This window comes from Meriones unguiculatus, chromosome 1 (assembly GCF_030254825.1).
Source record: "Meriones unguiculatus strain TT.TT164.6M chromosome 1, Bangor_MerUng_6.1, whole genome shotgun sequence".
Lineage (NCBI taxonomy): Eukaryota > Metazoa > Chordata > Mammalia > Rodentia > Muridae > Meriones > Meriones unguiculatus.
In genome coordinates, this window is record NC_083349.1 from 73,336,588 (window position 1) to 73,363,138 (window position 26,551).

General features: G+C 44.0%; 1 protein-coding gene across 1 annotated transcript in view; it reads right to left on the reverse strand.

Annotated features, from left to right (window-relative positions):
- Positions 1 to 25,809, reverse strand: part of Pdzd8 (PDZ domain containing 8) — a 63,459-nt gene extending 37,650 nt beyond the window's left edge. The window contains exon 1 of the mRNA XM_021643403.2: positions 24,827 to 25,809. Coding sequence (XP_021499078.1) covers positions 24,827 to 25,677 — 851 coding nt within the window. The 5' untranslated portion in view covers positions 25,678 to 25,809. The remainder of the gene's footprint in view (positions 1 to 24,826) is intronic.
- Between the last annotated feature and the right edge of the window lie 742 nt (positions 25,810 to 26,551).

The following is a 26,551-nucleotide window of genomic DNA, read 5'->3' on the forward strand; positions in this document are numbered from 1 at the left end:
TAATCTGAATTTATTACTGCCTACAGTGCTTTGCTAACAATGTTTATGAATAAAAATTCAAAGCAGAAAATGTATGTAACCCATTTAAGATGAACACACTGAACAGGAAAAAGCTGTCGTTCAGCCCGTCAGAAGAGTCTACACATTCACACTCCTAAGGACACTTGGTTTTCAAAACTGTTTAAGAACAAGCCTTTCCCTCCCCACGAGGAAGCCCAAAAGCAGCAAAGCAGGCTGTTTCTACTCTACCTTTACCTTCCCATCCTACCATCTGCTGCCAACTATCAATTCAAAAGTGTTAGTTTTCTCACTCAGGTTCACACAAAATTAGCCTTCTTTAACAAGCTACTTTCACTTCGGCCTACTGTAGAAAACTTAAATACTAGCCCTAGGAAGACTAGAATAAGAGAGATGGTGTAAGGAGATCATCTAACCTGCTCCCCAGTAAAATCTGTGAAAAAAATTTAAAAGAAAATAAAAAACAAAACAAAGTCTCTTAAAAGGTCCTAAAGGCATTGTAAATGAAGAAATATTTATTCAAAAAAACTATAAAAACTCAATAAGAAAGCCAAGTCTGATACTTGAACCAAGATGGCTCCCTTCCTCTCAGCATGCTCAGGGACACAGAGTGTGCTCCAGTCTTCTGTACCTCCAGGTGGACGGTTTGGTCTCTACAGGAAAGAGACTCAGTGCTTCTGGCCAATCCCCAGCTACCTGTTAGGAGGCTAAGTTCTAAGTTCTAGACAGTGCAGTAAAGAGGAGACAACTCTGCTCCTTGTCCTAACCTCATTGTGGGGTGCGGGGTCTGCCTTGGGTGCAGCACCCCGAGGAGACAACACTGAGAGGCCCTGATGGCCTGTTCCTGCAGTTACGGCTCCGTGGTGAAAACAGCCTGTTCCTGACAACTCAGTGCTCAGTTCCCATTGGCGTTTTCACCCAGAGAGAACTCACCAATGTTTCCTTTCCACCTCCACTTTCGGAACCTTGGCACAGAGGCTGTGCTAAGAGGACAGACAGAGTCAAAACTATCTCCAAATCTCTTCCTAACAAAGCCAACTTGTTGCACAATGGACTGTGGAGACTCATCCAAGATGCATGCTTTAAGGAGCACATGCCCTAAGGCTGCAGGCTCCTGTGCTTCCACAGCAGACCAGGATAGAAAAGAGCTGGAAGCATTTCTCCTTCAGTAGCAAACAAGTTATCAACCACTGACCAAAGAACCCACTGCTGCAGGAGCCACATTTTAATTTGATTAGTTTGTAAAACAACAATTTGTACTTCACAGCACTACCAGAAACTAGACTCCAACTCAGAAACTTAGCACTGAAAGGAGATGCATACTGTACTAGAATAATCAAGCAGGAACTAGAAAGCAGACGACTTGGCATTCTGGTAAACGCCTATAAACCCAGCACAAATCTTATGTCAAAGGTCAGCCTGGACTACAGGATAAGATACGTTTCAAAGATCACATGTGATAAAGAGAGTTGAAGGGCAAGAACTGAGAGAAAAAGAGCTTATTTAAGGGGTACAGAATGGGGAGCTGGGAGAGACTGAACCAAAAACCAAGCATGTATGAAGTAGACATTAAAAAGCCCCTGTCTCTATCTCCCCCTTCTTTCATAAGCTTCCCTGCACTCTGCCCAAAGTTTGGCTAGAATCTCAGGCTCTGCTTCGATACCTCTATCAGAAGAGTCTTTCAGAGGCTCTCTATGGTAGGCTCCTGTCCTGTTCCCTGACTTCTCCTGCTTCCGATATCTATTTGTCCTTATAAATGAGGATTGAGTATCTTTCCTAGGGTCTTCCTTCTGTTTAGCTTCTTTAGGAGTAAAGATTTTAGTATGTTTATCCTATATTACATGTCTAATATCCACTTAATAAGTGAATATATACCATGTGTGTCTTTCTGCTTCTGGGATACCTCACTCAGGATGATCTTTTCTAGTTCCCACCATTTGCTTGCAAATTTCATGATTTCCTTGTTTTTAATTACTGAGTAGTATTTCATTGTGTAGATGTACCACAGTTTCTTTATCCATTCCTCTGTTAAGGGGCATCTGGGTTGTCTCCAGATTCTGGCTAGTATGAATAAAGCTGCTATGAACATGGTTGAGCTGATGTCATTGTTGTATACTTGAGCATATTTTGGATATATGCTTAGGAGTGGTATAGCTGAATCTTGAGGTAGCACTATTTCTAATTTTCTGAGAAAGCGCCAGATTGATTTCCAAAGTGGTTGTACAAGTTTGCACTCCCACCTGCAGTGGAGGAGGGTTCCCCTTTCTCCACAACCTCTCCAGCATGTGTTGTAACTTGAGTTTTTTATCTTAGCCATTCTAAAAGACCAAGAGGGGACAGGAGTTCCAAAACGAGACCAACAAAGCCAAAAAAAAGGTGGAGGGGGGTGCTAAAAAGACGATACCCCAACCAAGGACACTGCATGGAGAGGACCTAAAACCCTGGCTCAGATATAGCTCATAGACTCAGTATCCAAGTGGGGTCCCTAGTAAGAGGAGCAGGTGCTGTCTCTGGCATGAACTCAGTGGCTGACTGTCTGATCACCTCTCCCAGAGGGAGGCGGCCTTTCCAGGCCACAGAGGAAGACAAAACAACCAGTCCTGATGAGACCTGGTAGGCTAGGGTCAGAAAGAAGGGGAGGAGGACCTCCCCTAGTAGGGGCATAGGGGGAGAAGAGGGAGGGCGGGATTGGGGGGGAGATGAGGAAGAGACCACAGCTAGGATACAAATTGAATAAATTGGACTAAATGATAATGATTTAAAAATAAATATATTATATGGTAATGTACAGTTTTATAAAAATATACTTCCAAACAAAGTTGTGAATGACAAAAAAAAAAAAAAAATCCTGTCTCAAAAACAAAGCAGTTACAAGTACTAGGGAAGGGGAAACCAATACCCAAGAATCACTATGATGTATTAACCTGAAATTTATAGTTTCCACCAAAAATAAAATTACGAAACGTGGAAACAAAGAGGAAAATATGATCCACGCAGCATGAAAATGAAAATACTAATAAAAAACTGTTTGTGAGAGTGAACAGACTATGGATGTCATATTGTAAAGTAATGATGTAATGTATTGAAAAAAGACAAAGGGATAGTAAGAAAAGGTATTAGTTAGGTCATCTATTTTATACAGTTGGACAGTAAGAAACTTCAGAGTTGAAAACAAAACTAGTTGTTATATTACTCAGGAAAACAGAAGCAACACTCTAAGGGTCCAGCTACCATTTACAATGTATTCTAACTTACTCTCTACGTTATTTCTAAGAGATAGATATATATTAGCACTCATTGTATAGATAAGGAAGTGAGACACAAACAGGTTGAGTAAGTTGCTCAACTAGAATGTGTTAGAGACAAGATCTAGAAGTTTAGCTTTAGAACCTAGTTCCTTAACTATACCACTTACCAGCTGTTCAAAAGAGAAACAGTTACAAATGGCCACTCCTAAACAGTGACACTTAGCACAGCCAAATAGGCTTTAGAGTGGTAACTTGGTGATTAAAAAAAAAAATAAAATAAAAATTCTTTCTGTTTAGGCCCAATGGTAAAAGTAAGTCCTAGGTTAAATTCTCAGCACCTAACTAAATCTTTCTGTTCTGTTTGTTTTTAATTTTTATGCATTAACTAAGTTCAAGAGAGAGAGGACCAAATGCTAGGGGATGAGAAACTGCTGGGATAGACTCAGGTAGAAAATGGCCATTCTCTATTAATCTGAAAAGACACACAGCAACCCTAGCCCAAGTAGAAACTGCTGGGATAGACTCAGGTAGAAAATGGCCATTCTCTATTAATCTGAAAAGACACACAGCAACCCTAGCCCAAGTAGAAACTGCTGGGATAGACTCAGGTAGAAAATGGCCATTCTCTATTAATCTGAAAAGACACACAGCAACCCTAGCCCAAGTAGTGGCTAACAGAAATGTACGCAATGTTCCTAAGAGATGTGTGTCAGACTATTCAAAACAATACTAAGCAATTGTCCATCATCATTCCATTGAGGCATATTTGCAGAGGAATAGTCTACAGAAAATAAAATGAACAAATTATAGCTATATGCATAACCACTTAAAGCTAGACCGAGGGGGGCGGGCAGGGAGAGGGGAGAAAGAGGAAGAAAGTGAGGGAGAGGGAGAGAGCACGTTTCAATACAGAACAAATGGTATTGAGAAGCTGAAGTCAGACAGTAGCTACTTTAGGCCAAGAAGGATGACTACATGGCATATAACAGACATCTTTGTTGTGAATGTTTCTCTCTGTGTATGTGCAGGTGTGCATGTGTGTGGACACCAGGGTCATCCTTGGGTGTCATCCTCAGGAAGGTCATCCACCTCCTTTGAGAGTGTCTCCCAGCGCCTTGATGCTTACCAACTGTGCTTCCTGGGCTGGCCAGCAAGGCCCACCTTCCCCAGCACTGAGCTGACAAGTACACTGTCAGGACCAGCATTTTTATGTGTGTTTAGGGGACTGAATTCAGGTCTTCATTCTGGCTTTATGGCTGCTCATCTTGTCGAGGTTCTGAGCTAAACTGTCACAAGCACAAACTTTAATGTAATGAGTTAAGTCTTCAATTAGTTTAAAACCAAGAAACAAGTTTTATTTTTAAATGTGTTACTTCAGTACATTAAGTATATATTAAAATGTATAATTAAAATTTTATACCTACAGAAGACGCTACACCTTCTCATATACGGATAACAACATCTTTTGTAACTTCTAAAACATGTTTTTACTTTAAGATATCTTTTCAAATTGTTCTGAAGAACACCCTGAATGCCAGCTGGTGACATCTCCGTCACATGGCAGCAGTAACACTGTATGCAAACACTGTGATCTTTAGAGAAGGGTTTACTACACAGCCAGTGTAAAAATGCGCTACTCAGCCTCAGTCAGCTTGTGTGTTCTCTCCTGGATGATAATTTTACTAGAGTTTTCAGCCAGTAAAAGGCAAACTACCACTTAGAGCTAGTTTTAAAAGGACACAACCCTTCAACGCAGAGCAAGAACTCGACCTCTAGATATATGCAGGCAAAGGCAAGCAGAGAACTTGTCCAGGAGGCAAAGCATTGTGAGAATGCCAAATTTAAAGCAATACAAACAGAGGCTCTCCACTGCATTACAGAACAAAGCATGATTTCTGAAAGGTTTTCCATCTCCCATTTCTTGTTCCAAAGTGAAGAGCTGTGTTCTTTAACTGTGAGAAGATGAAGACTTTTCTTAATGCAAGGCATCATATGTGTTATCTGATAAACAAGGAATTCTTCAAGAGTCTATGTCACCTCAGAAGTACTGCTCAACACCCTTTAGAAGTTCCATCTTTGTAATGGGCACATGCTGTCTTCTACAGCCATATGCTGGCGTCTCAGAGCATGACTGTAAGACGATAACCAAGAATAACATGAACGCTGTCAGTCAACAAACAGGAGAGATTTAAACCTTAAACATTATCTGGGTTAACCTCCTCTTCTGCAGGGAAGCAAAGGCAAACTGCCTAAGTAAGTAACTTATCACAACTATTATCACAACAATTGAGCCTGGCGCAGCTCTTACCCAGCTAGCATTATATGGGAGCTGTTCTGGGAGCTCTGCCTACATTATTAACTTCGCTAACTCTTAAACCCATAAGTAATTGCATTTCTTCTTTTTATTTTTTAACTGGCTAAAAACATTGCATGTATTATGTGTAACATTCAATTCAACCAGTATGATGAAAATAACAAAAACATTTCCAAAAACTTATTCTACAGAACACTGCTTGAAAAGATGAATGTACAAACACCCTACAATGTAAAGTAGAAAATTAGAAACTAAAGACAACAGAGATACAACCAAGTCCAAGAGCAGAGGTGCATGCACACTGAAGGCCAGGGTTCCTTTCCACATAAAGCTGTATCTGAGCCTACCAACCTGATGATCTTGCCCACGTTAGGTGGACAGTGTTACTCTTACTCTGAATAGCATTGGCAAAAGCTAAGTTAGACTAGGGTGCTAACAAAATAATATGTAATCTATTCTTCGGGCAGGCATCTGGGAAATAGAGAGTAAGAATCAAGAAGGAACAAAGAGGAGAAAACTTAGCTATCACTCAGCTATCTCTCATTGGGATTAATGACTTCATGTCAGCTTCGTGTGAAAGAATAGTTCTCTGCTTGTAGCTGGCCCTTATGCCCTGTGCATGCAATTCCATATCCATTTGAATGTCCACAACTTCTAGCTTTGTCTTCCCTCTGAATTCCTTCTCTTAGATTTTCTATGATTCCCCCATGACCTTCCTGGCTTGTTGTTTTGAACAAGGCAATTTAAAGTAGTGCTGTTTACTTGGTTTTAGACTTTATACTTACTTACTTAGGTTTGAGACCTTTTAAAGGCAAGCTACTTCAGCTTTTGAGAGCCCTGTTTCTTCATTTGTAGAAGATAGCAGTAGCATTCATCTTGTACAAGCGTTTCAGGAATTATATGAGCAGCTTCTCAAAAAGCATGTGACACAGTGATATGCTCTAGAAATAGGTTATAGCAAACTTTCTATGTACTTACATTAAGGCTGGTCTATAGACATGTCACAGAGGAAACATCCTCCTCATTCACAACGAAGCATTTCAGAACCTCACCATTTACTCAGAGTTTACATTCATGGCTAGTTCTCTTCCCTCAGCTTTAGATTTCAGATGGCCCTGATTTCAGCAGCCATAACTGACTGTTTTAAAACTGTACTTTGCACAGTCTGTATCAACTAGCAACTGTAAGAAAAGAAATCAGCAATAGCCAGTATGCCTCCCATTTTAGTATTCCTACCCATTAAATTTTATAACCACATTAAAAATTCTTAAGGAAATGCAGAGAGTGCTATTTCATTCATGGACTTCCCTGGTATGTACTATTGATGACCAAGTCTACCCTTCAGGACATTATTTCATTTCTGTACATCTATGGAGAAAAAGATACTCCTAAGTAGCTATGATACTAAGAACAAAAATAACAATCACACCTATATTCTCTACCTGAGAGTAGTTATAGTTTTCAAACTTTTAATTCTTCATAAATATAATCAAGACTGTGTTGAGTCTTGGGGATGTAGCTCACTGGTAGATGCTTAGCTAGCATGGACAAGGCCCTGGGTTCCATTCCCAGGTACAAACACAGAAAGCAATAAATCAATCTAGGGCTGGCAAGACAGCTTACCAAGTAAAGGCACATGCTGCTAAGCTTGACAACCTAAGTTCAGTCTCTGGGACCCACAGGAGAAGAACTCCTGTGGGTAGTTCTCTGACCTGCCTCCATATGGGGAGCCCTGTATACATGTGTCCCTGTAAACGTCTATCATTTTCAGCTTTCACAAAGCAACAAAGTTGGCAAATCTGCACTTCTATTCCTTTAACCATGTCCCTCTAGCACATATCTAGGAATAAGAGAATACTGGAATGTTGAGGGGACTCTTGAGAGGGTATAAATGTTAGACCCCTGAGAGAAGGAGAGGCTGCTGCTCTCCCTTCTGTTGCTTCCCCTGCTCCTGTGGCTGCTCCTGCTTGCTGTTTGTTGCTGGTTGCTGGTTGGAGACATCCTGACAATGAAGATCAAATTGGCCCCATGGGTCTTAATGCCCCTAACCAGCAGGAAATCGTCTAATGGTACCCACGCCCCCTTTCCCCTCTAACCTTTCTCTCCTACCTAGTGTTGGGGTTAGGAAGGGATAAGGGTGGAGAAGGTGGTAGATAAAAGAATCCAATAAATATCCGAAAGCACAGATACACAAATCAATGTGTGGAACTTTAGTTTTCTATAGGTGGAGGCTAAAGATGAGACACTCAAATATGCTGCTGTTTGTCATTACACAATAAATGGCACAGTCAAAACTGCAGCAGACCCACTCTTATTCCTGTATATCTTGACTATCAACATGACCAGCAGTACTAAACAGCATTAAAAATAATGTCTATGTCCAATATTCACCAAAGGTGACTATGAAAGGAACAGACAAGAATAGTAGTTCCTTTAGTGAAAAACATCCAGTTAAACTAGTGGTTTGCAAATACTTTGCTCTTGGGATCCTGTTAGGTGTTCTTCAATTTTGAGGATTTCCAAAGGGCTGCTGTTTATGGGAATGGCATCCACTAATATTACCCACAAGAAATTAAGCTTACAGTCCATCAGCCATCAGAGCATGACATCACAATATAACCTGTGACTTCTTGAAAACTCCACTGTAGATTTGGATATCGTCTCTCTGCCTTTTAGTTTGGCTAAGGGTTTGTCTGTTGCTTATCTGAAAGAACCAGCTCTTGGTTTCATTGATCCTTTGTATTGTTCTCTTTGCTTCTAATTTATTGATTTCAGCCCTCAGTTTAATTATTTCCAGCCACCTACTCCTCTTCTGTCTGTTCAACAAATGGTGCTGGTCTAACTATATGTACATGTAGAAAAATACAAATAGATCCGTATTTATCACCCTGCACAAAACGCAGTTTAAGTGGATCAAAGACCTCAACATAAAACCAGATACATTAAATCTGTTAGAAGAAAAAGTGGCTTGGAAGGGGTCAGGGAGGAGATGAGGGAGGGAGGGTGGGGTTGGGAGGGAAAAAGGGAAGGGGCTACGGCTGGGATACAAAGTGAATGACCTGTGATTAATATAAAAATAAAATAAAATAAAAATAATAAAAAGAAAAAGTGGGGAAGAGCCTTGAACTCATTGGCACAGGAGACAACTTCCTGAACAGAACATCAACAGCACAGGCTCTAAGAGCAACAATTAATAAATGGGACCTCATGAAACTGAAAAGCTTCTGCAAAGCAAAGGACACTGCCAAAAGAACAAAATGAGAGCCTACAGACTGGGAAAAAAATCTTCACCAACCCTAAACCTGACAAAGGGCTAATATCCAAACTATATAAAGAACTCAAGAAAGTAAATACCAATGAACCAAACAATCCAATTAAAACATGTGATACAGAGCTAAGCACAGAATTTTCAACAGAGGAATACTGAATGGCCAGGAAGCACTTAAAGAAATGTTCAATGTCTTTAGTCATCAGGGAAATGCAAATCAAAATGACTCTGAGATTCCATCTTACACCCATCAGAATGGCTGAGATCAAAAACTCAAGTGACAATACATGCTGGAGAGGATACGGAGAAAGGGGAACCCTCCTCCATTGCTGGTGGGAGTGCAAACTTATACAACCACTTTGGAAATAAATCTGGTGCTTTTTCAGAAAATTGAGAATAGTACTACCTCAAGACTCGGCGGTTGTGGGTATAAACATGTTTTTGTTTTTGGTCCCAGGTGTGGGATGTGGGACTGATTCAGATGGTCCACAGCAGCAGACTATTTGCCTCATGCAGGCTCTGGGAGGAGCTCTTTGCCAGGTGCAGATAGTTTAAGAGAATAAATACAAGAGCCCAGAGAGCCAGGATCAGAAAAAAAGACTAATGCTGTTCCTGCTTCCACCTTGCTGCTCCTAATCGCTGTTGTGAGACAAGAAGTTGGAGATCTCCTAAAATGAGGATTGGACTGGCTCCAGGGAACCGATGATCCTAACCAGCAGTAAGTAGCTAAGAAAGAACTGCACCCCTTCTCCCATGAACACTTTCTCTCTCCTACCTGGTGTTGGGGTGTTGGAAGGGATCGGGTTGGAACAGGGAAAAAAAGATAAAAGAAACAAAAGCATAAAAAAAAAGTATGCCAACACTCAGCTATACCACTTCTAGGCATATACTCAAAAGATGTTCCACCATACAACAAGGACATTTGCTCAACTATGTTCATAGAAGCTTTATTCATAATAGCCAGAAACTGGAAACAACTCAGACATTGCTTACGTGAAGAATAGATACAGAAATTGAGGTACATTTATACAATGGAATACTACTCAGTTATTAAAAACATGAAATTTGCAGGCCAATAGATGGCTCTAGAAAGGATCCTCCTGAGTGAGATAACCCAGAAAGACATGCTACATGGTATGTACTCACTTATAAGTAGGTATTAGGCATATATAACAGGACAGCCATACTAAAATCTACAGATCCAAAGTAACTAAGTAACAAGGAGGGCCCAAGGGAAGTCCTCCTTGAATCTCACTCAGATGGGGAAATAGAATGGGCAGCAGAAGAAGATGGAGAGAGAGAACTGGGTAGGAGAGGGTGTAGGGAGGAAAACAAAGATGGGAGATCAGATGTGGAGAGAATGGGGATGGAAGGTTTAGGGCTTGAAGAGAAAAGGCACATGGAGAGTGGGGGCATCTCTGAAACACGCTGGAGAGCTGCAACATGGGAGGCTTCAGGGAGGATATGGGGATGACTCTGAGTCTCCTAGCAGCAGGGGACATGAAGCCTGAGAACTCCACCTTCTATCCAGACAGGTCTTATAGTGGTGGGAGGGGAACACCAATGCACCTGCAAAACCTTCAACCCAAAATTTACCCTGCCTACAAGATATACAGAGATAAAGATAAAGCCAAGACCAACCTGAGAACCACCCCATGGGAGAGAACCAACCCCTGACACCATTAATGATACTCTGCTGTGTTTACAGACAAGAGCCTGGCATAACCATCCTCTGAGAGGCCCCACCCAGCAGCTGATCAAATCAGATGCTGAAACTAACAGCCAAGTGTTGAAAATTGGTCTGATTTGTGTTACTGGTCCTCAAGATCTGGTTACACCTATTCTTGATTTGTAAATCTGCCTAAGACATATCTGATTGGTTGATTAAACAGCTTATACCTGGGCAGAATGGAGTAGGCACGATTAAGGTTCCCAGGCTCTCTTGGGTTCAAGAGAGAATCACAGGGCAGACAGTTGGGAAGAGAGGAGGAAGGAGGACGGCATGATGGGTTAGCATGGAGAAGGGGAAGGAAAAAAGACCCCGATAATGGCATGAAAAGGCCCAGACAAAGAACATAAGCAAGTACCATGAGATTATGGATGGAAGGTAGACCAGATGAGGCGGATTAAGGTGGATGGCATTGGATAGGGGCTGAAAGATGGATGGTGATGTTAGTAAGCCAGTGTAAGGAAAATACTGTCAGGCCCAAGGTAAATAAGGCAATTATAAATGTAACAGGTGTCTGTGTCTTATTATTTGTGATAGCGGGTTAAATAATACGACTGTGATAATCTTAGGGCTAATAATAACCATTATATAGCCCAACACATTTTTTAAACTTACAACAACGGCCACATTAGGTGGAGCTCAGGAAATCCTGTGGAAGAGTTGGGGGGAGGTAGAAGGACCCCAAGGCGACAATGCCACAAGAAGACCAACAGAGTTAATAAACCTGGGACCATGGGGGCTTATGGAGCCAGCAGAGCCAACCGAAGAGCATACATGGACTGTACCTGGGCCCCCTACACCTCTGTGAGTAATGGACAGCTTGATCTTCATGTGGACCCCCTAGTAAGATGAACAGGTGCTGTCTATGACATGGACTCTGTTGCCTGTTTTTCGATTGCTTCTCCCTGGTAGAGCCATGCCTGGCCTCAGTGGATGAGGATGAACGCAGGCCTGATGTGACTGGATGTGCTGTGGGAGGTTGGGGAGCTCCCCTTTTCTGGGGTGAAGGGGAGGGGGAATACAGGAAAGAGGGTGGGAGGACGGAACCAGGAGAAGAGGTGGGAGGGAGCTATGATCAGGATGTAAAGAGAACATATAATTCTAAAAAGGAAAAAGGAGACTTGACTGTAGGACTAAACAAGAACGGCAAGTTGAGCTCTGTATTACTGAGTACTGTCTTGGCTTGGTAGGCCTTCTTAATGGTCTAAGGGAGCATCCAAAGGGTGCTTCAACTACATTTTGAAGAGTTAACACTATAACTCTTGACTGTGTTAAAGTTTATGTCTAGGCACACACCCCTGTGGAGGCCAGAGGTCAATGTTAGATGTTTTCTTCTATCATACCTAACATTATCAATTTTTTTTTAATCTTTTAATTTTCTGTTATGTGTTTGGGTATTTTGTCTGCATGTCTGTCTATGTATCATGTGCATACCTGGTACATGCGGAAGTCAGAAGAAGGCCTGGATCAGATCCCCTGGAGCTAGCGTTACAGTCAGCTGTGAGCCACTATGTGGATGCTGGGATCAAACCCAGGTCCTCTGGGAAACAGCCAGTGCTTTTAACTGCTGAGCCATTTTTCTAGCTCCTCCACCTTTTATCTAGAAACAGTCTCTCACAGATCTGGAACTCACTGATTCAGTACAGTTGGCCAGCCAATGAGCTGTAAGGATCCATCCATCTTTTTCTGGGTCCTGACTACACATCCCATGACTCAGAGCTGGAACTGCAGGTACTTGAATACCACGCTCAGCATTTTCCTGGGTGCTGGGGACCCACCAGGTCCTCATGCTTGCACTAAACAGGTCCTTTTACCTAGTTACAGTTTTTCTATACTAGAGTAAAAACAGACTTCAGAAAAGGGACTATTTTGATTTTGTCCCTTTACCACAAATTATGTCTGGACTGCACAGTAACCTTGGTAAGGCAACAATTATACTACAACTCACAGACCCAAAAAAGTGACTAGGAGGACCCAGGGGAAGATGCTTAATTCCCACTGAGAAGACAGAGGACGTGATTGAAGAGAGGGAGCACAGAGAAAAATGAGAGTCTATATCAGACCTGGGGAGAGAAGGGCAGGAAGTCAGAGGGCTTGCAGAGAGAAGAAAAACCTTGGGCAGGGACTTCTCTGTGCCCTACTACAGGACAGGCTCCTGGGAGGATATGAGGGTGAGTCTAGCTGAGATTCCTAGTAACAGGGGTCATGCAGACTGAAGAGGACACCCTTTAACTAGACACAACTCCTAGTGGAGGGAGGGGAACACCAACCCACCCAGAAAAATTTCATCCCAAAATTTACCCTGCCTGCAAGATGTGCTGGACAAAAATAGAGCAGAGGTTGAGGGAACGTACAACCAGTAACTGGCCCAACCCGAAACTTACCCCCACGGGAGAGAGCCAGCTCCTGACACTATGAACTGCTCTGCTATCACACAGGAGCCTAGCAGAGCTGTCCTCTGAGTGGATCTACCCAGCACTCGATGGGAAACAGATGCAGAGACCCACAACCAAACATTGGATGGAGCACAGGGAGTCTTGTGGAAGAGTGGCCAGTGGTGGGGTTGGACAGAAGGACCCAGAAGGGACAGGAGCTCCACAAGAAGAGCAACAGAGCCAACTAACCAGGGCCCAGGGGAGCCTGTGGAGACTGAAGCACCAGCCAAGGACCATGCCTGGACTGGACCTAGGCCCCCTACACAGATGTAGCCGATGGGCAGCTCAGTCCTAATATAAGGGGAATGGGGGTTGACCCTGACATGACTCTGTTGCCTGCTTTTAGATCCTCTTCCCCTGGAGGGGCTACCTTGCCATGCCACAGGGGAAGAGGATGCGCTCAGTTCTGATGCAACTTGAAATTCTGGGGTGGATGGGTAGGGGGGGACTCCCCTTCTCTGAGGAGTAGGGGAGTGGGAATACAGGAAACAGGAAGGGAGGGTGGAACCAGGAGAAGGGGGAGGGCTATGAATATGGTATAAAATGAATAAATAAAAATTAAAGTTAAAAAAGAAAAACAATAATTGAATAAACTGAATTCTTGTGGAATGGGGGAGAGAACAGCCTAAGGTAAAATTATCACCTCCCAACTGTGGAAAAGGCAAGGACCATAAAGTATAAGTATGACAGTTTAGTCTGGGCACATCAAGGCAGAGAACAAGCCATACTGTACATAGGAAGGCAGAGATCTGAACAGAGCACAGAGGAGAAAAATTATACTTGAAGATTATAAATGCCCATTTTTTAAAATTATTCTCACTCAAGTAAGAGCAAAATATTTTCTGAAGTATAACTGATTTTAATATTTCCTATATCTCTGTTTATAATAATCACATTCAAGTTGTAACTAATTAAGCAGTACCTGTAAGATTAACAACTCTCCTATGTGTGCTTTGAAAAATCTACATGAAGTCTATTCTATAAGAGAAGATTCAGCCTACAAAACAGGGAAACAATTGCTAAGTCATATATTCATGTAATTCTTTTCCTCTTTTAACCTTAAAAACTAGATTTTCATTTATATGGTCTCAAAAACTATAAGCAGCATGATATGTCCTTGGAGAAACTAAACCAAGAGATCAACAGTAACACAGAGAAAGACACAAATGCGTCTGTCTGTAACCCTACTATGTCAGGGCCAGAGGCCAAGTTACTTTCAAGAAAAACCTCAAGAGCACAGATACTTCTTGAGCTCCAACAATTACTACCAGAGTCTGGTTCAATAAATTCTCATTGACTTCCAAGACTCTCAGAATTGACTCTAAATCCTAACTCTGAAATTATTAAAAAGTTCAAGTTCTGAGTCACTTAATCTGCTGTTTTGTTTATTTGGATTTTAAAGTGGTACTTTGGTATTTTTAGTAAGTACTGCACTTTTTAAAAGACTATAACATAGATATAAAACACTCAGTGGAGCTTATTACAAATTAAGATTATCAAAATTTTACTCTTTATTCATCCCCAATATCTGAATTAAATTTAATTTATTTGACTTACTACACTAGCATTAGTAAACAAAGGAAAATATTTTACTGCCACTATTTAGCTTAATTCTTGCCATGTCAAAAGTTTGCTATTATGGCCTGCTTAAAAACCAGAAAGATGCCAGGCAGCGGTGCTACACACCTTTAATCCCAGCACTTGGGAAGGCAGAAACAGGTAGATCTCTGAGTTCAAGGCCAGCCTGATCTACAGAGTTCCAGGATAGCAGAGCTACACACAGAGAAACCCTGTCTTGAAAAACCAATAAATAGATTGATAGATAGATATTTTACAGAAAAAAATGTATCTATTAGTAATAATAGTAAGAACAAAACATTTTCAGTGCCTTCTAAAAACAATTCTCATACAGCCATGAGAATACCTTACTCAACCAAATTACAGAGAACTGAAAGACCTGAAAGATTTACTTACATTACCAAATGACTAAGGGAGTAAGACTATATGTAGTCAGAACTATAATCACCCTTCATATGAGTGTTACTGTACCTAATAAGTATAAAAAACTAGTATGGGGAATGGAAGAGGGAAGTGGCTTGGTGGGTCAAGGTATAGACTTCTGGTCCTTAATACTACAATCTCTCTCTGTGTCTCTGTCTCTCTCTCTGACCGTCCCTCCAGGTTCTCCTCTGGGAAGCCTTCTGGAGACTTTCAAATCCCTATGCCTAGCACCTGTTTTGTGCTAAATTTACATACCTCTGCAACCAAACTTGGCCTTTATATCCCTTAGATGACAGATGCAAAATAGGACCTTTTTAATTACTGCCAGTGATCGGGTAAAATGGAAGGTTCCCTATGTTCAAGCTTTTCTCTCCTTCATTCCAAACCTTCCCTCTCTGCTCACTTTCCCAAAAGTTTCAAATGCACTAGCAATTTTCTCTCTAACCTACTTAACTTTGTCTTCTGCCCATGTAAATTCCAGTACCCTGCCAGATGTCCTACACCAAGACAGCACCAAAGCAGCTACCCACAGTGCTCCAGTCTCACCCCTCAGACTGCAAGCTGGACCTGCACTTTCCCTCCCATGGATGTTCTCACAGATCCTGGACAGCAGCAAAACAGTCTGCTCTTCCTGGACTTGGCCAGCATTTCAGCCTTTTGATCCCCCTATCAAGCCCCAATGTCAGCCAGAAGTAGCCAGAGATTTCTTCACCCTTATCCATTATCAGCAAAAGGCTGGAATGATGTGCTTCAGACCCAGGACAAACAGCTCCAGGTTCTCCCAGCATTCCTTGGTCCCTAGCTGCTGCAGGGCATGGCTGGCATACCACCCTCCACCCCCACCCTGAACTATCCAGGGAAGAGACTCCCCTTCCTCATCACCATATAATCCGACATTCTGGTGCCCTTACTTCTTTCTTTTCTTTCTCTCCCTTTCACCCACTGCCATGGCGGCCAAGAGCTGCTTCTGATGAACCTACATTTATATACTAACTTACCATGCATGAGAAGCTGTCCACATCCTCATTCCTGCCTCACCATCCTTCCCTAGCTTTTTTTTTTAATTATAGGAAAAGGGAGGAATGTTAACTCACAAGCTGAAGCACTAGCCTACTCCTCAGTTGCCTAGCAACCTAATGTCATCACCTGCTGCCACCAGGTATTTGCCAGATGAGCTTCAGCTACATACCAGATATAAAGGACCAACCAGCCACTGCATGCTCTCTCTGCCTCAGTTTCTCTCCCCTTCCCTTTCGCACTCTATCTCTCTGTTTCCGTGTCTCTCTCCACCTCCGTTCAGTAAGTGTCTTCACAGCAGATCGTTGTGAGGCATTTTAAAATATATCATCACAACGCTCCCTGGCACGATGGCCATGGCTCTAATGCTCTGAACCTCTAGGCTTTTGGACACGGTGTCTCGTCACAGCAACAGAAAAGTGACAAAGGCAGAAGCCTTCCCGTTTAACACCACAGCTAATTCACCATAAAGTCAGCTTCGCTCCTCCTACGATACATGAAGAATTCCTGAGGCCCAATGTGCTGACTGACTACAGCATACAGAGAAATGTGTTCTAACACATTCTGCTGATATCACAAAGATTGGCGATTATGTACTACTCTAATGAAAATAATCTTATTGTTATTCACTATCAGTTCAGGGAAAGAATAATCTACAGTTAATCAATACTGACTTTTTTTTTCCTGAGATGTATAGCCTTGGATGTCCTGAACTCGATCTGTATACCAGGCTGGCCTTGAACTCATGGAGATCTGCCTGTCTGTCTCCCGAAGTGCTGGGATTACAGGCGTGTGCCACTGTAATTGGCTCAGCCAATACTGACTTTTTTTAGGAATGTAAAATTGAAAACCAAGGCTTTTGGAATGTAGAAAAAGGCTGCAAAAACCCTTGTGGTTGATTTTTCATTGTGTGGAAAGGAGGAAGCAGTGCCCAGTATAGGGTTAGGGTTAACACTGAAGTCCTTATACTGGATTGACATCTGCAGAGAATGCAGGGAGAGGAGGCACATCTCTAGAGACTCTACAAAGGTGTTCATTTATAAATCATCAGTCCACAATAATCCTTTGCCATTAAGAAAAAAAGCAAGTTTAGTCTGGAGAGATTTCCCAATCAGTAAAGTGCTTGTATAAGCATGGGAAAATACCTATAAATCACCAGGGCCCTCTAGTCCTAAGGCGAGGAGGCAGAGACAGGAACACCCCTGGGGTGGACCAGCTAGTCTAGCTGAAGCTGCAAGCTCCAAGTTCAGTAAGAGAATTTGTCTGAAAATAAGCTGGAGAGCAACTGAGTCAGAACCTCCATACCGCACTCTGAACTGTACACACATAGGCATGAGTGCACATGTGCATACATGTGGACACACACGCACACACACACACCCTTCATTTAAAAGGAGGGGTAAACACACTCCACACATTGTGTTTAAGAAATCAAGCCAGGCTCAGCGGCACACGCCTGTAATCCCAGCACTCAAAGAAGCAGAGGCAAGAAGATCACTGTGAGTTTGAGGCCAAAGTAAGTCCAGGGCAGCCTCAGCTACAGAGAAGCCCTGTCTTAAAAAAAAAAAAAAGGAAAGAAAGAAAGAAAACTAAAGAAAGACAGAAAATTATCCAAGTGAAGGGCAAGCTCTCTTCCCTTTTGTGGCCATCACAGGATCCTGTTGGGATCGTGGGTAAGCATGGAAAGAAGACGTGGTGGGCAGAGATAGAGGAAGGGGCCCAGATGAAGAATAAGCAAGATGGAACTATGGCTGGGAGGTGGCCTGGGATGGGGCTGGAAGGTAAAGGTAGTTTAGAGGGTTAATATCTGCCCTGCCCCAGGAGATGTAAGGCTATTCTGAAATACAACAGGTGTCTGTGTCCTTATTGGTTATGACAGCTGCTTAGATAACACCACCATGATGATTACAGAGCTAATAATAAACAGTATTAGACCATACCATTGAATCAACAGGATATACAGGATATACAGCCACCAAAACAAAGTCCAATCCTTTTGTGACCGCTGAGCAAAGCAAGAACCACAAACAGCATTTCAATGTGCCTTCTCAGGTGCATTTGAGGGGAGATCATGTCTTCCCCTCTTTCCAAAGAGCTGAGGCTGAAGTAGAGTGTTCTATCAATGTCCACTGGAAAAAATGATGAGGTTTGGGTTGTCTGAGCACGCTGTAAAGGCCAGGTGCATAGGAAGAAGTTGCCATCTACACTGAACAAATACAGCAAGAAAAGGCTAATGACAACTGTCCATGTGGGCACCCGCTCCAGCAAGGTGGTATCTCCAGGCTAAGGCTGGACAAACACTGAAAAAAAAAAAAAAAGAAGCTAGAAAGGATAGAAAGGAAAGCCAAATCTCAACAAGCAGGGAGAAGACACAAGGAAGAAACGGTTGAGAAGATGCAATACAGGACTCTCATTAAAGGTTGCTTAAGGTAAAAAAGAAAGCGTGGCGAGGGAATGAGCTCACCCGCACATACAGTGGGCAAGGATATCTGTGCTGCTCACAGACACATCTGCACATTGTTCTGAGAAGAATGGAAGGAGCAGGAGAGGGCAGGTGAGAGAGGAAAGGCAAGAATTGAGAGGCAGGTATGTGTGTGCTTAATCATATAAGTATACTCAAAAATAACACACAAAAGTAGGAATAGATTTTAGACTACACGTATTTTTAACTACTCAACACTATTTGAATATCTGTAAAAGACTGGCAAAATACTGTCAAAAAATTGGCATTTACCCAATAAGATTGGTAAAAAGAAGTCAATGGTATAAAAAAATAAAAAAATTAATAAAAAATGTTATTTGCATAAAAAAAGAAGTTAATGGTATCTTTATTTGTGCTGAAGAGTAGAAAATTGGGCTTCAGATACCAGTGCTGAATTGTTATTGCATCAGACGCCTCAAGCAGCTGTAGGGAAACTTCACCAAGAGGGAAGAGAGAAAGATAGAGACAGAGGGAGGAAGAAAAGAGAGATAGAGAGAACACTGATTGTACAGAAGTTTGTTTAGGAATGTCTGAGCCTTCAGACCTGGGTACACTCTAAGAAGGTAAATGGGACTAACAAGTGTCTATTCTGTGCCAGCTTATCATTTGTAGTTCAATTTACGGCAACAGAACTGTCTCCTGCCAGCGCTTTCTTTCAACCTGAAGTCATGCTTCCAGGGAACTAATTAACAAAATTCTGTTCTTGTATTCTTCTGCAGAAACTATCTGCAGCCCCCACCCATTAGTTGCCATAAAACAAAACCCAAAAGAACCTTCAAAACACTGAAGCAGCATTTTGGGGGGAAATCATGTTGGTTTTGTCTTAGTTTTTAGAAGGTGCAGATCAGGGACTATCAAGGTTCTCCTGAAGAAGTCCGGGCAGTGAACAGTTCAGGTACAAATAAGTTCCCCCATTTTCTCTTAAAATTTAAAAACAAAACAACCAAGGCCTATAGTCCTAAAAGCATCCAGCCTCAAACATCCCTCTGAACTTAAGAGTGATGACTGTTTTATTGCTACAGAAAACTCTGGGATTCCTGGATTCTTCCTATTATTTCGTTTATTTATTTAGGACTTTGAGGAAATCACTGATCCCTTCTAAGCCTGAGTTTCTGTGTCTATAAAAAGAAAACGTCTCTCTTGCTTGGGAGAGAGACAGCAAGAATGTGGATTGCCTAGGGTGTCAGGAAGACACCTATAGGAAACTTATTTTACTGCCCATCTAATGACCTATTAGTGATACTTCTATATCAAATGTTTGATCAGGATACTCCTCCAATACAATATGCTTTATTTCAGGAATAAACTGTGGCTCTCTGGGATAGCTAATACACACACACATTACTGATTAAAGCCTAACTTCTTCCTCAAACACTTTTACCCTCAGATTTCTAAAGCATATTTATCAGTATATTTCTATAACAATAGCATCTTCAGGAAACCCAATGTGCTTGAGCTTTACTCTTTGCAGTGGATCTATGAAACTGAACAGCCTGAACCCTCTCTATAATGTCCCTGGACATATTACACGCTATATAACAATAAGTAGTCATCTGATTGCTTAAGCAGTTATTGATCGCTTCCTGTTCCTCACTAATTCAAGTCTTAAGTATATCCAAATGCCCTGGAAAACAAACAGCATGAGAGCATGAATACCTACAACTGTTTTAATCCCCCCACTCATCGAAGGACTAGGTATATGCAATATTCGATCAGCACTTACTGAAAAATAAATGACTTTTAAAACGACTTCATGACTCATCTCTGAGAAAATTATCTTGAAATTCTGTTTACAAAGAGAATAAAAACATATTTCCTCTAGGACATAATACAAAAAAGCACAGCAGATGAAAATTAGCTATTATATTTAACACAGCAATGCCACTGTTTCTAGTATTTTTAATTATCAAAGTTTAGTTACATTCCCTAGTAATATTAGTATGTAAAGCTAACCATTACTATGGCCACTAAGGAATTTCAGTCGCCACCTTAAAGGGAACATACCATTTTTAGGTCATCTATATACATGTAGAAAAGTATGACAGAATAGGTACAATGCATTAGACCTCCCAAGCAATTTTGTCAGTTTTCTGTGAATTTACTTTGGAAGTAAGAGAGCATGGATTATTAAGTCACCTCAGATAATCAGGAAACATTTTTAAATGTAACTGACATTAAGAATAAGTGCTTCTCTTCTTCTTCCCCTCACTGGACCAAGAACTAAATTATGAATAAACCACACTATAAAGCAGGAGACCTTACAAAATCTTAGTTTAGTTCTCAGAAGTCAACGGTGTCAACGTTGACACCATGATGTCACTGCCCTGTCCCTCAAGCTTAGCAGGGAAATATAACGTGGTCTTCTTTGCTTTCCAGTCAGAGTATATGTGAAAAAATGTCTACAAATATATTCCAGGATGTTTACAGGAATAAAAAGACAAGACAAAATAATTACTTATGACAAAAACAGTCATGCTTAAAAGATATTCTATACCCACAAATACATATGAATGATTTCCCCATGTGTTCCATATTCAATAAACTTAAATATAAAATGTCAACTCCTCTTTTGTAGCTGAGAATTATTTAATTACTAACTAACTCTACCCAAGCAAAACATTGTCCAAACTCAAACAAAAGGCCGACACTACAATTTACAGTTACTACCCAACAAGTCAACTGGAAATATTTCCAGGTTTTTATTTTTAATATGTGACAGAATGACTTGTTAAAATCCAGCATCATTTAGACTCCTCTGTAATTTAATTTTCTGGATGGCAGTTCTTTCAAAAGCATAAAGTTTAAAAAGGGAAAACAATCACCCTCCATTAGGTCACCAGCAACCACTCCAGGAAGGTCTCCAAAGCACAGGACTCCAAGCCAATCCAGGTGCTAGATGGGGCAGGTGAATAGGGACTATGAAGGACAGGAAGGACAAAGCTTACACAGTGCCACCCCAAAGCTGCTGCTACAGTCCCCTTTGCTTCTGTTATGAGGAATGCATACATGGAAATCATGAAAATCAAAGCAGACTTCATGAAAAACTCCTACCTTTTAGCATTGGGAAACCAGTACAGGCCAAATAAACAGTGCCTACAAATTGAATTGGCCCTTCTCTTGAGCAACTAGTGCTGGCTACGGGGCAAGAACACTCAAAAATCTTGGTTTTCAACACAAGGGTAAGGGTGGGAATGGGTGTCAAACAGCATGGGAGTCACCTAAGACTATCAGTCATTACATTACAATTCATTGCAAAATTACAGCCATGATGTAGCAACAGAAACAATGTTCTGGCTGGGGGTCACGCATTAAAGGTTGCAGCGTTAGGAAGGCTGAGAGCCACGGCTCTAAAAGTGGATGCAGCAGTAACAGTCAAATGTGTGACTCCTAGGCCCTGATATCCCTGCTCTGCCACCCCAGGACTGTAGCGCAGACCTCACAGTGAAGACAGACTCTCCATGTACAAGAGGAGATCAATGACAAAGAAGAATTTCGAAGTCAAAAGTTTTAAAAATATTTCTACTTTATGCATTATTTTTAAGTGCGCTTTTTTAAGTATACTATTTTTAAGTACACATTTCAAGGGGAAAGGGTTAAAACAGTGAAGGGGCTCAATTAAGAAACTACTAACTTCAATATAACAAAGGACATATTTTCAGCACATTACAATTCATTTTTAAAAATTTAGAATTGTATAAACTGAGTGTTTCAGTTGGGTAAATTCAAGTGTCTACCATTTGAATCCTTAGGAAGCCTGACTGTGTCTAGGTCAAACACCAGGCCCTGGCAGTTGTAAAAGGCTACTTCATCTCAACAACATGAAAAAGGGAACAATGTTCACCAACAAGATACTTGTTATATAATGATTAAAGCAGCAAATCACCAGAGACCCAATATAATTTTCTTTACTTATTTTAGCTCTCACTAAGAAGATTAGATGTTTAAATGAATAAACACAATCTGGGGGATTAAAAAAGAAACGCTGTGCAAAGCAACACCCAAAGATTCAGCTTTACAATATAACTTTAAAAGATTTTCTCAAAATTCCCAGTTTAAGTCAGGTAGGAAGTTCTACAGTTACATTTTATACTCAGAGTACTAGGTTAATTTGTTAAGATATCTAACCTACTTTTTATGATATAATACTTTGGAAAAAATCTGTTAAGAACAAGAAAAAAGGGGGGTGAGGAGAATTATTGGGGGTGAAGCTCAATGCTTTGCACACATGCTCAAGGCTCCTGTTCCACCCTAGCACCGCTAATGGTGATGTTAACAATTATCAAGCTCAAAACTGTGTGCCCAAAGAAAACAACCTCTCCCACTTGGTAGTCTGTTCTACTTTAGGAGCTATTACACTTTTTTTCCCATTACTAATAATCAAGATAATTAAAAGGAGTCATTCTGATGCACTTACAGGACATTGTTATGGATTTGGCGTTAAAGGTTTGGGCTGTGTAAATGTCATTTTTTATTCTAAAAGCAAAAGAAACTGTGTATTTTATTCATTATATTAGAATGATTTATAAGTTGGGTTTTTTTTTGCATACAGAAAAGTAAAAATTTAAACAATAAGCATTTATTAGCGAATAATTCCCAGTCCAAAAAATATAACAAGTAAGTGAAGCTGAAATAAATTCCTTCAAGTTACAAAGAATTAAAAAGGCAGCCCCACTTTATCCAAGTTGAGTTTCACCCCAATTGCTTGTGACTTAAACAGGTTATTTAACTACTAAGCTACTTTAACTATAGGTTATTTAACTACTTCACCAATAAAAAAGGATAAATAGTAGCTACTTTCTCTTTGTAAGAACGAGGATAGGATACATCTTAAATTGTAGTTCATGCTCTTCACTGAAATCAACAGTATCACCAGGGTAGCACACTTCTGGAGAAGTGGCTACACAAACAAGCGCCACCTCCAAGTCAATCACTTCCTCAGGCGTTATTCTTCATCCTCCCATTTCTAGTTTCCTCTCACTAATCTAAAAGCAGCTTTCTAGTAATTTCAACCCTCCATCAGCTCCACGCTAGTTTAGAAGCTCTTAAAGGAAATAATAAAATAACCAACTCACACTAAACTGCAAACCTTGTGACGGTGCAGGCAGCCTCTATTTCCAATCAGTACTGAATCCTGAGCCCTAAGAACAGTGAGGACAAAAACCACCAACACACTGAGTGGTGCACTGCGCAGTAGCTTCTGATTGATCAGAGTTGCGCTTACTGAGATTCCTGACAACTTTTGCTCATGACTTTCTTAGCAGCACACTGCTATAAACGCACCACTGCTTAAAAACTACAGCTCATAAAGCAGTCATGGGAAGGTGGGCTTCAGGAGGTGTAGAAACGCTGGCCAGTCCATCATCCTCAGCAAATCCCTAGGCATATGCGCCTCACATCTCAGCTCTGCCACCAAAGGCCTGGCGTTTAGTCTATGAGCCTAACAACGCCTAACAGTAAAGTCCAAGCGCCACGATTCAAAACTCCACCCCAAACGACTGCATCATGTGCCCGAGGCTGTGGCGAAAACGTCCAGGGACTGTCACTCTCCACTCCCAGGCGGAAGTCATATATCGCTCTACTACAAGGAGCATTTCTCAGTGCAGAACAAAATCAATTTGTGAATAAAGTAAATGGAGGACAGAGAGAGAAGTCTAACATTTGATTGTTTTCTGGGAAACATGAGCCTTTCTACTGCGACAAGCCTTCCAAGACCCACATATGAAGCTCTAACCCTCCAAATTTTCATTTCCCCTTCCACTTCCATGTCAGCATAAAAACTCATGCATTAATCGAGTCTATCACATAAAGCTACGTCACCAGATACGGAGGAACCTGAAAAACCCCAAATCTCTATCTTTAAAACATTACCATGACGGGGAGTGTGGGTGAGGAACAGCCACAGGGCACAGACCCCGGGTCTGTGGGTGGTGTGGAGCTACGTCCCAAGGGCAGAGGACAGTCACCGACCAGACAGAGGGCGCCGGCCCAACCCCTCCGGAGAGCCCCGCCCCTCTGCAACGACCCCTGTCAAGGCGCTAAGGTCGTGGCACCATGAGCGGCCCCGGGCTGTGCGCACGCCCTTCGGCCGGAACAACTTCTCCACGTGGCCCAGGAGACGCTGCACAGCCAGGGTGCAGCAGCCGCGGGCGCGAGTGTGTCTCCACGGGCCCCCGGCCGGCCAGGGACGCCGGGGCAGTGGCTGCCACCGCTGTCCCCCGGCCGGCGTGGACACGCTGCAGGGCAGGGCCGTGCGTGGCGTGCCCGCCCCTCCCCGGCCCCCTCCGGCCTCTCCCCGGGCCCCGGGCCCCGCTCACCTGATCTTGTAGCTGGGCAGCGTGTGCTTGCGCTTGATGATCTTCTTGAGCTGGTTGACGATGATGGAGGTGAGCTGCGGCAGGGGCCGCCCCTCGAACTGCGAGCGCACCTCGAAGTCAATCAGCGGGTCCTCCACGAAGGAGAAGAACCAGTGGGTGAAGGGCACGCGGGTGAGGACGAAGCGCAGCCTGCCCACCACGCGCGACAACTTGACGAACAGGTAGGCGGACTTGCCGAAGACCAGGTCCACGTCGATGGCCAGGTGGAAGCCGCCGCTGTACTCCACCTCCGCCTCGAAGGCCAGCTCCTCGGGGCAGGCGGCGGGCGGCGCGTCCGCGTCGGCGCCGTCGGGCTCGCCCGAGGTCTCCACGGGCCGCACGAGGCGCACGGTCCGGATGAAGGGCACCGCGTCGCCCAGGAACACGTCGCGCAGGCTCAGCCCCTCCAGCAGGCGGCCGGCCGTCTTGGTCTGCAGCAGCTCCTCGAACTCCACCTTGATCTTCCTGGTGACCCAGCGGCGGGCGAGCGCCGTGTCCCGCAGCTCCCGGAACAGGAACAGGATGGTGGCGTTGAGGAAGTAGCATGTCTCCCGCGTCGGCGGGCCCGGGCTGTCGGGGGGCGGCGCGGCGGCCTCGGAGGAGCCGGCCGCGGGCTCGCCGCCGCCGCCATAGAGGTACTCGCGGAGCGGCAGGCCCGGTACCGGCCGGAGGTAGCGGAGGCCGTCGGCCGCGCGCGCCGCCTCGTCCGCCCGCGGCTCGGGCTGCCGGCGGTAGAGCAGCAGGAACTGAGCGAGCAGCGTGAGCAGCGAGCCCAGCGCGGCCGCCGCCAGGATCAGGAGCAGCGGCCCCATGCCGCCGCCCGCCGGCCCGCTCCCGCGCTCCCCGCGCCGCCCTGCGCCTCACGCCGTCGCCCCCGCCGCCTCCATCTTGAGGACATGGGTCGGCGCCGAGCGCTGCCTGGGCCCGAACCGCGCGTCCGCAGCCCGCCGCGGCCCCCGCGCCTCCGCCTCCGCCTCCTCCTGCTCCTGCTCCTCCGACGCTCCCCCGGGGGCGGCCCGAGCGCGGCCCGGCGGCGGCGGCGGCCGAGGGCGGGAACGGCGCCTCCCGGCAGGCCGCGCGCCCATTGGGTGGGCGGTGCGTGACGTCGGCGCGCGCGCGCCCCCGGCGATGGCGCGTGCACGCGGGCCGGGCCCGGCCGCCCGGCGCCGCGCCCCCACGCCCCCCCGCCCGCCCGCACTCCGCCCGGCCGCCCCGGGAGCGCGGGAGCCGGCGGAGGGGCTCGGCGCGGCTGTCCGTTACTCCGCGCCCATCCCCCGCGCTGGCCGCCCGCCCGCCCCGCTCCCTCCGCAGCGCCCGGCCCCCGCCCCGCAGCCTGGCCGCCTCCCCTGCAGGGCAGCGCCGCAGAGCGCCCGCCGGCCGGGCGGGCGGCTGCCGGAGGACGGCCTGCGCCGGGACCGCCGCGCCAGCCCGCAGCTCGGCGCTGCGTCCGCAGAGTGGGCCTGAGGAGGGGCTAAGTTTCCCACCTCGGGGAGATTAGTTCAAAGCAGAAGGAAGTTTATGGGAGGCTGGGAGGGACGGGAGGGCTGGAAAGAATCTGCCGGCCGATGGGAAGGCGCCTTAGACTCTCTTTACTGCCGTTCACGCCCCACCGCCTCCCTTCCCGAGTCCGGCCCTGAGGCGCTTGCTTCTAGTGCCCACTCATTTCACACAATACTGCGTTGGCAC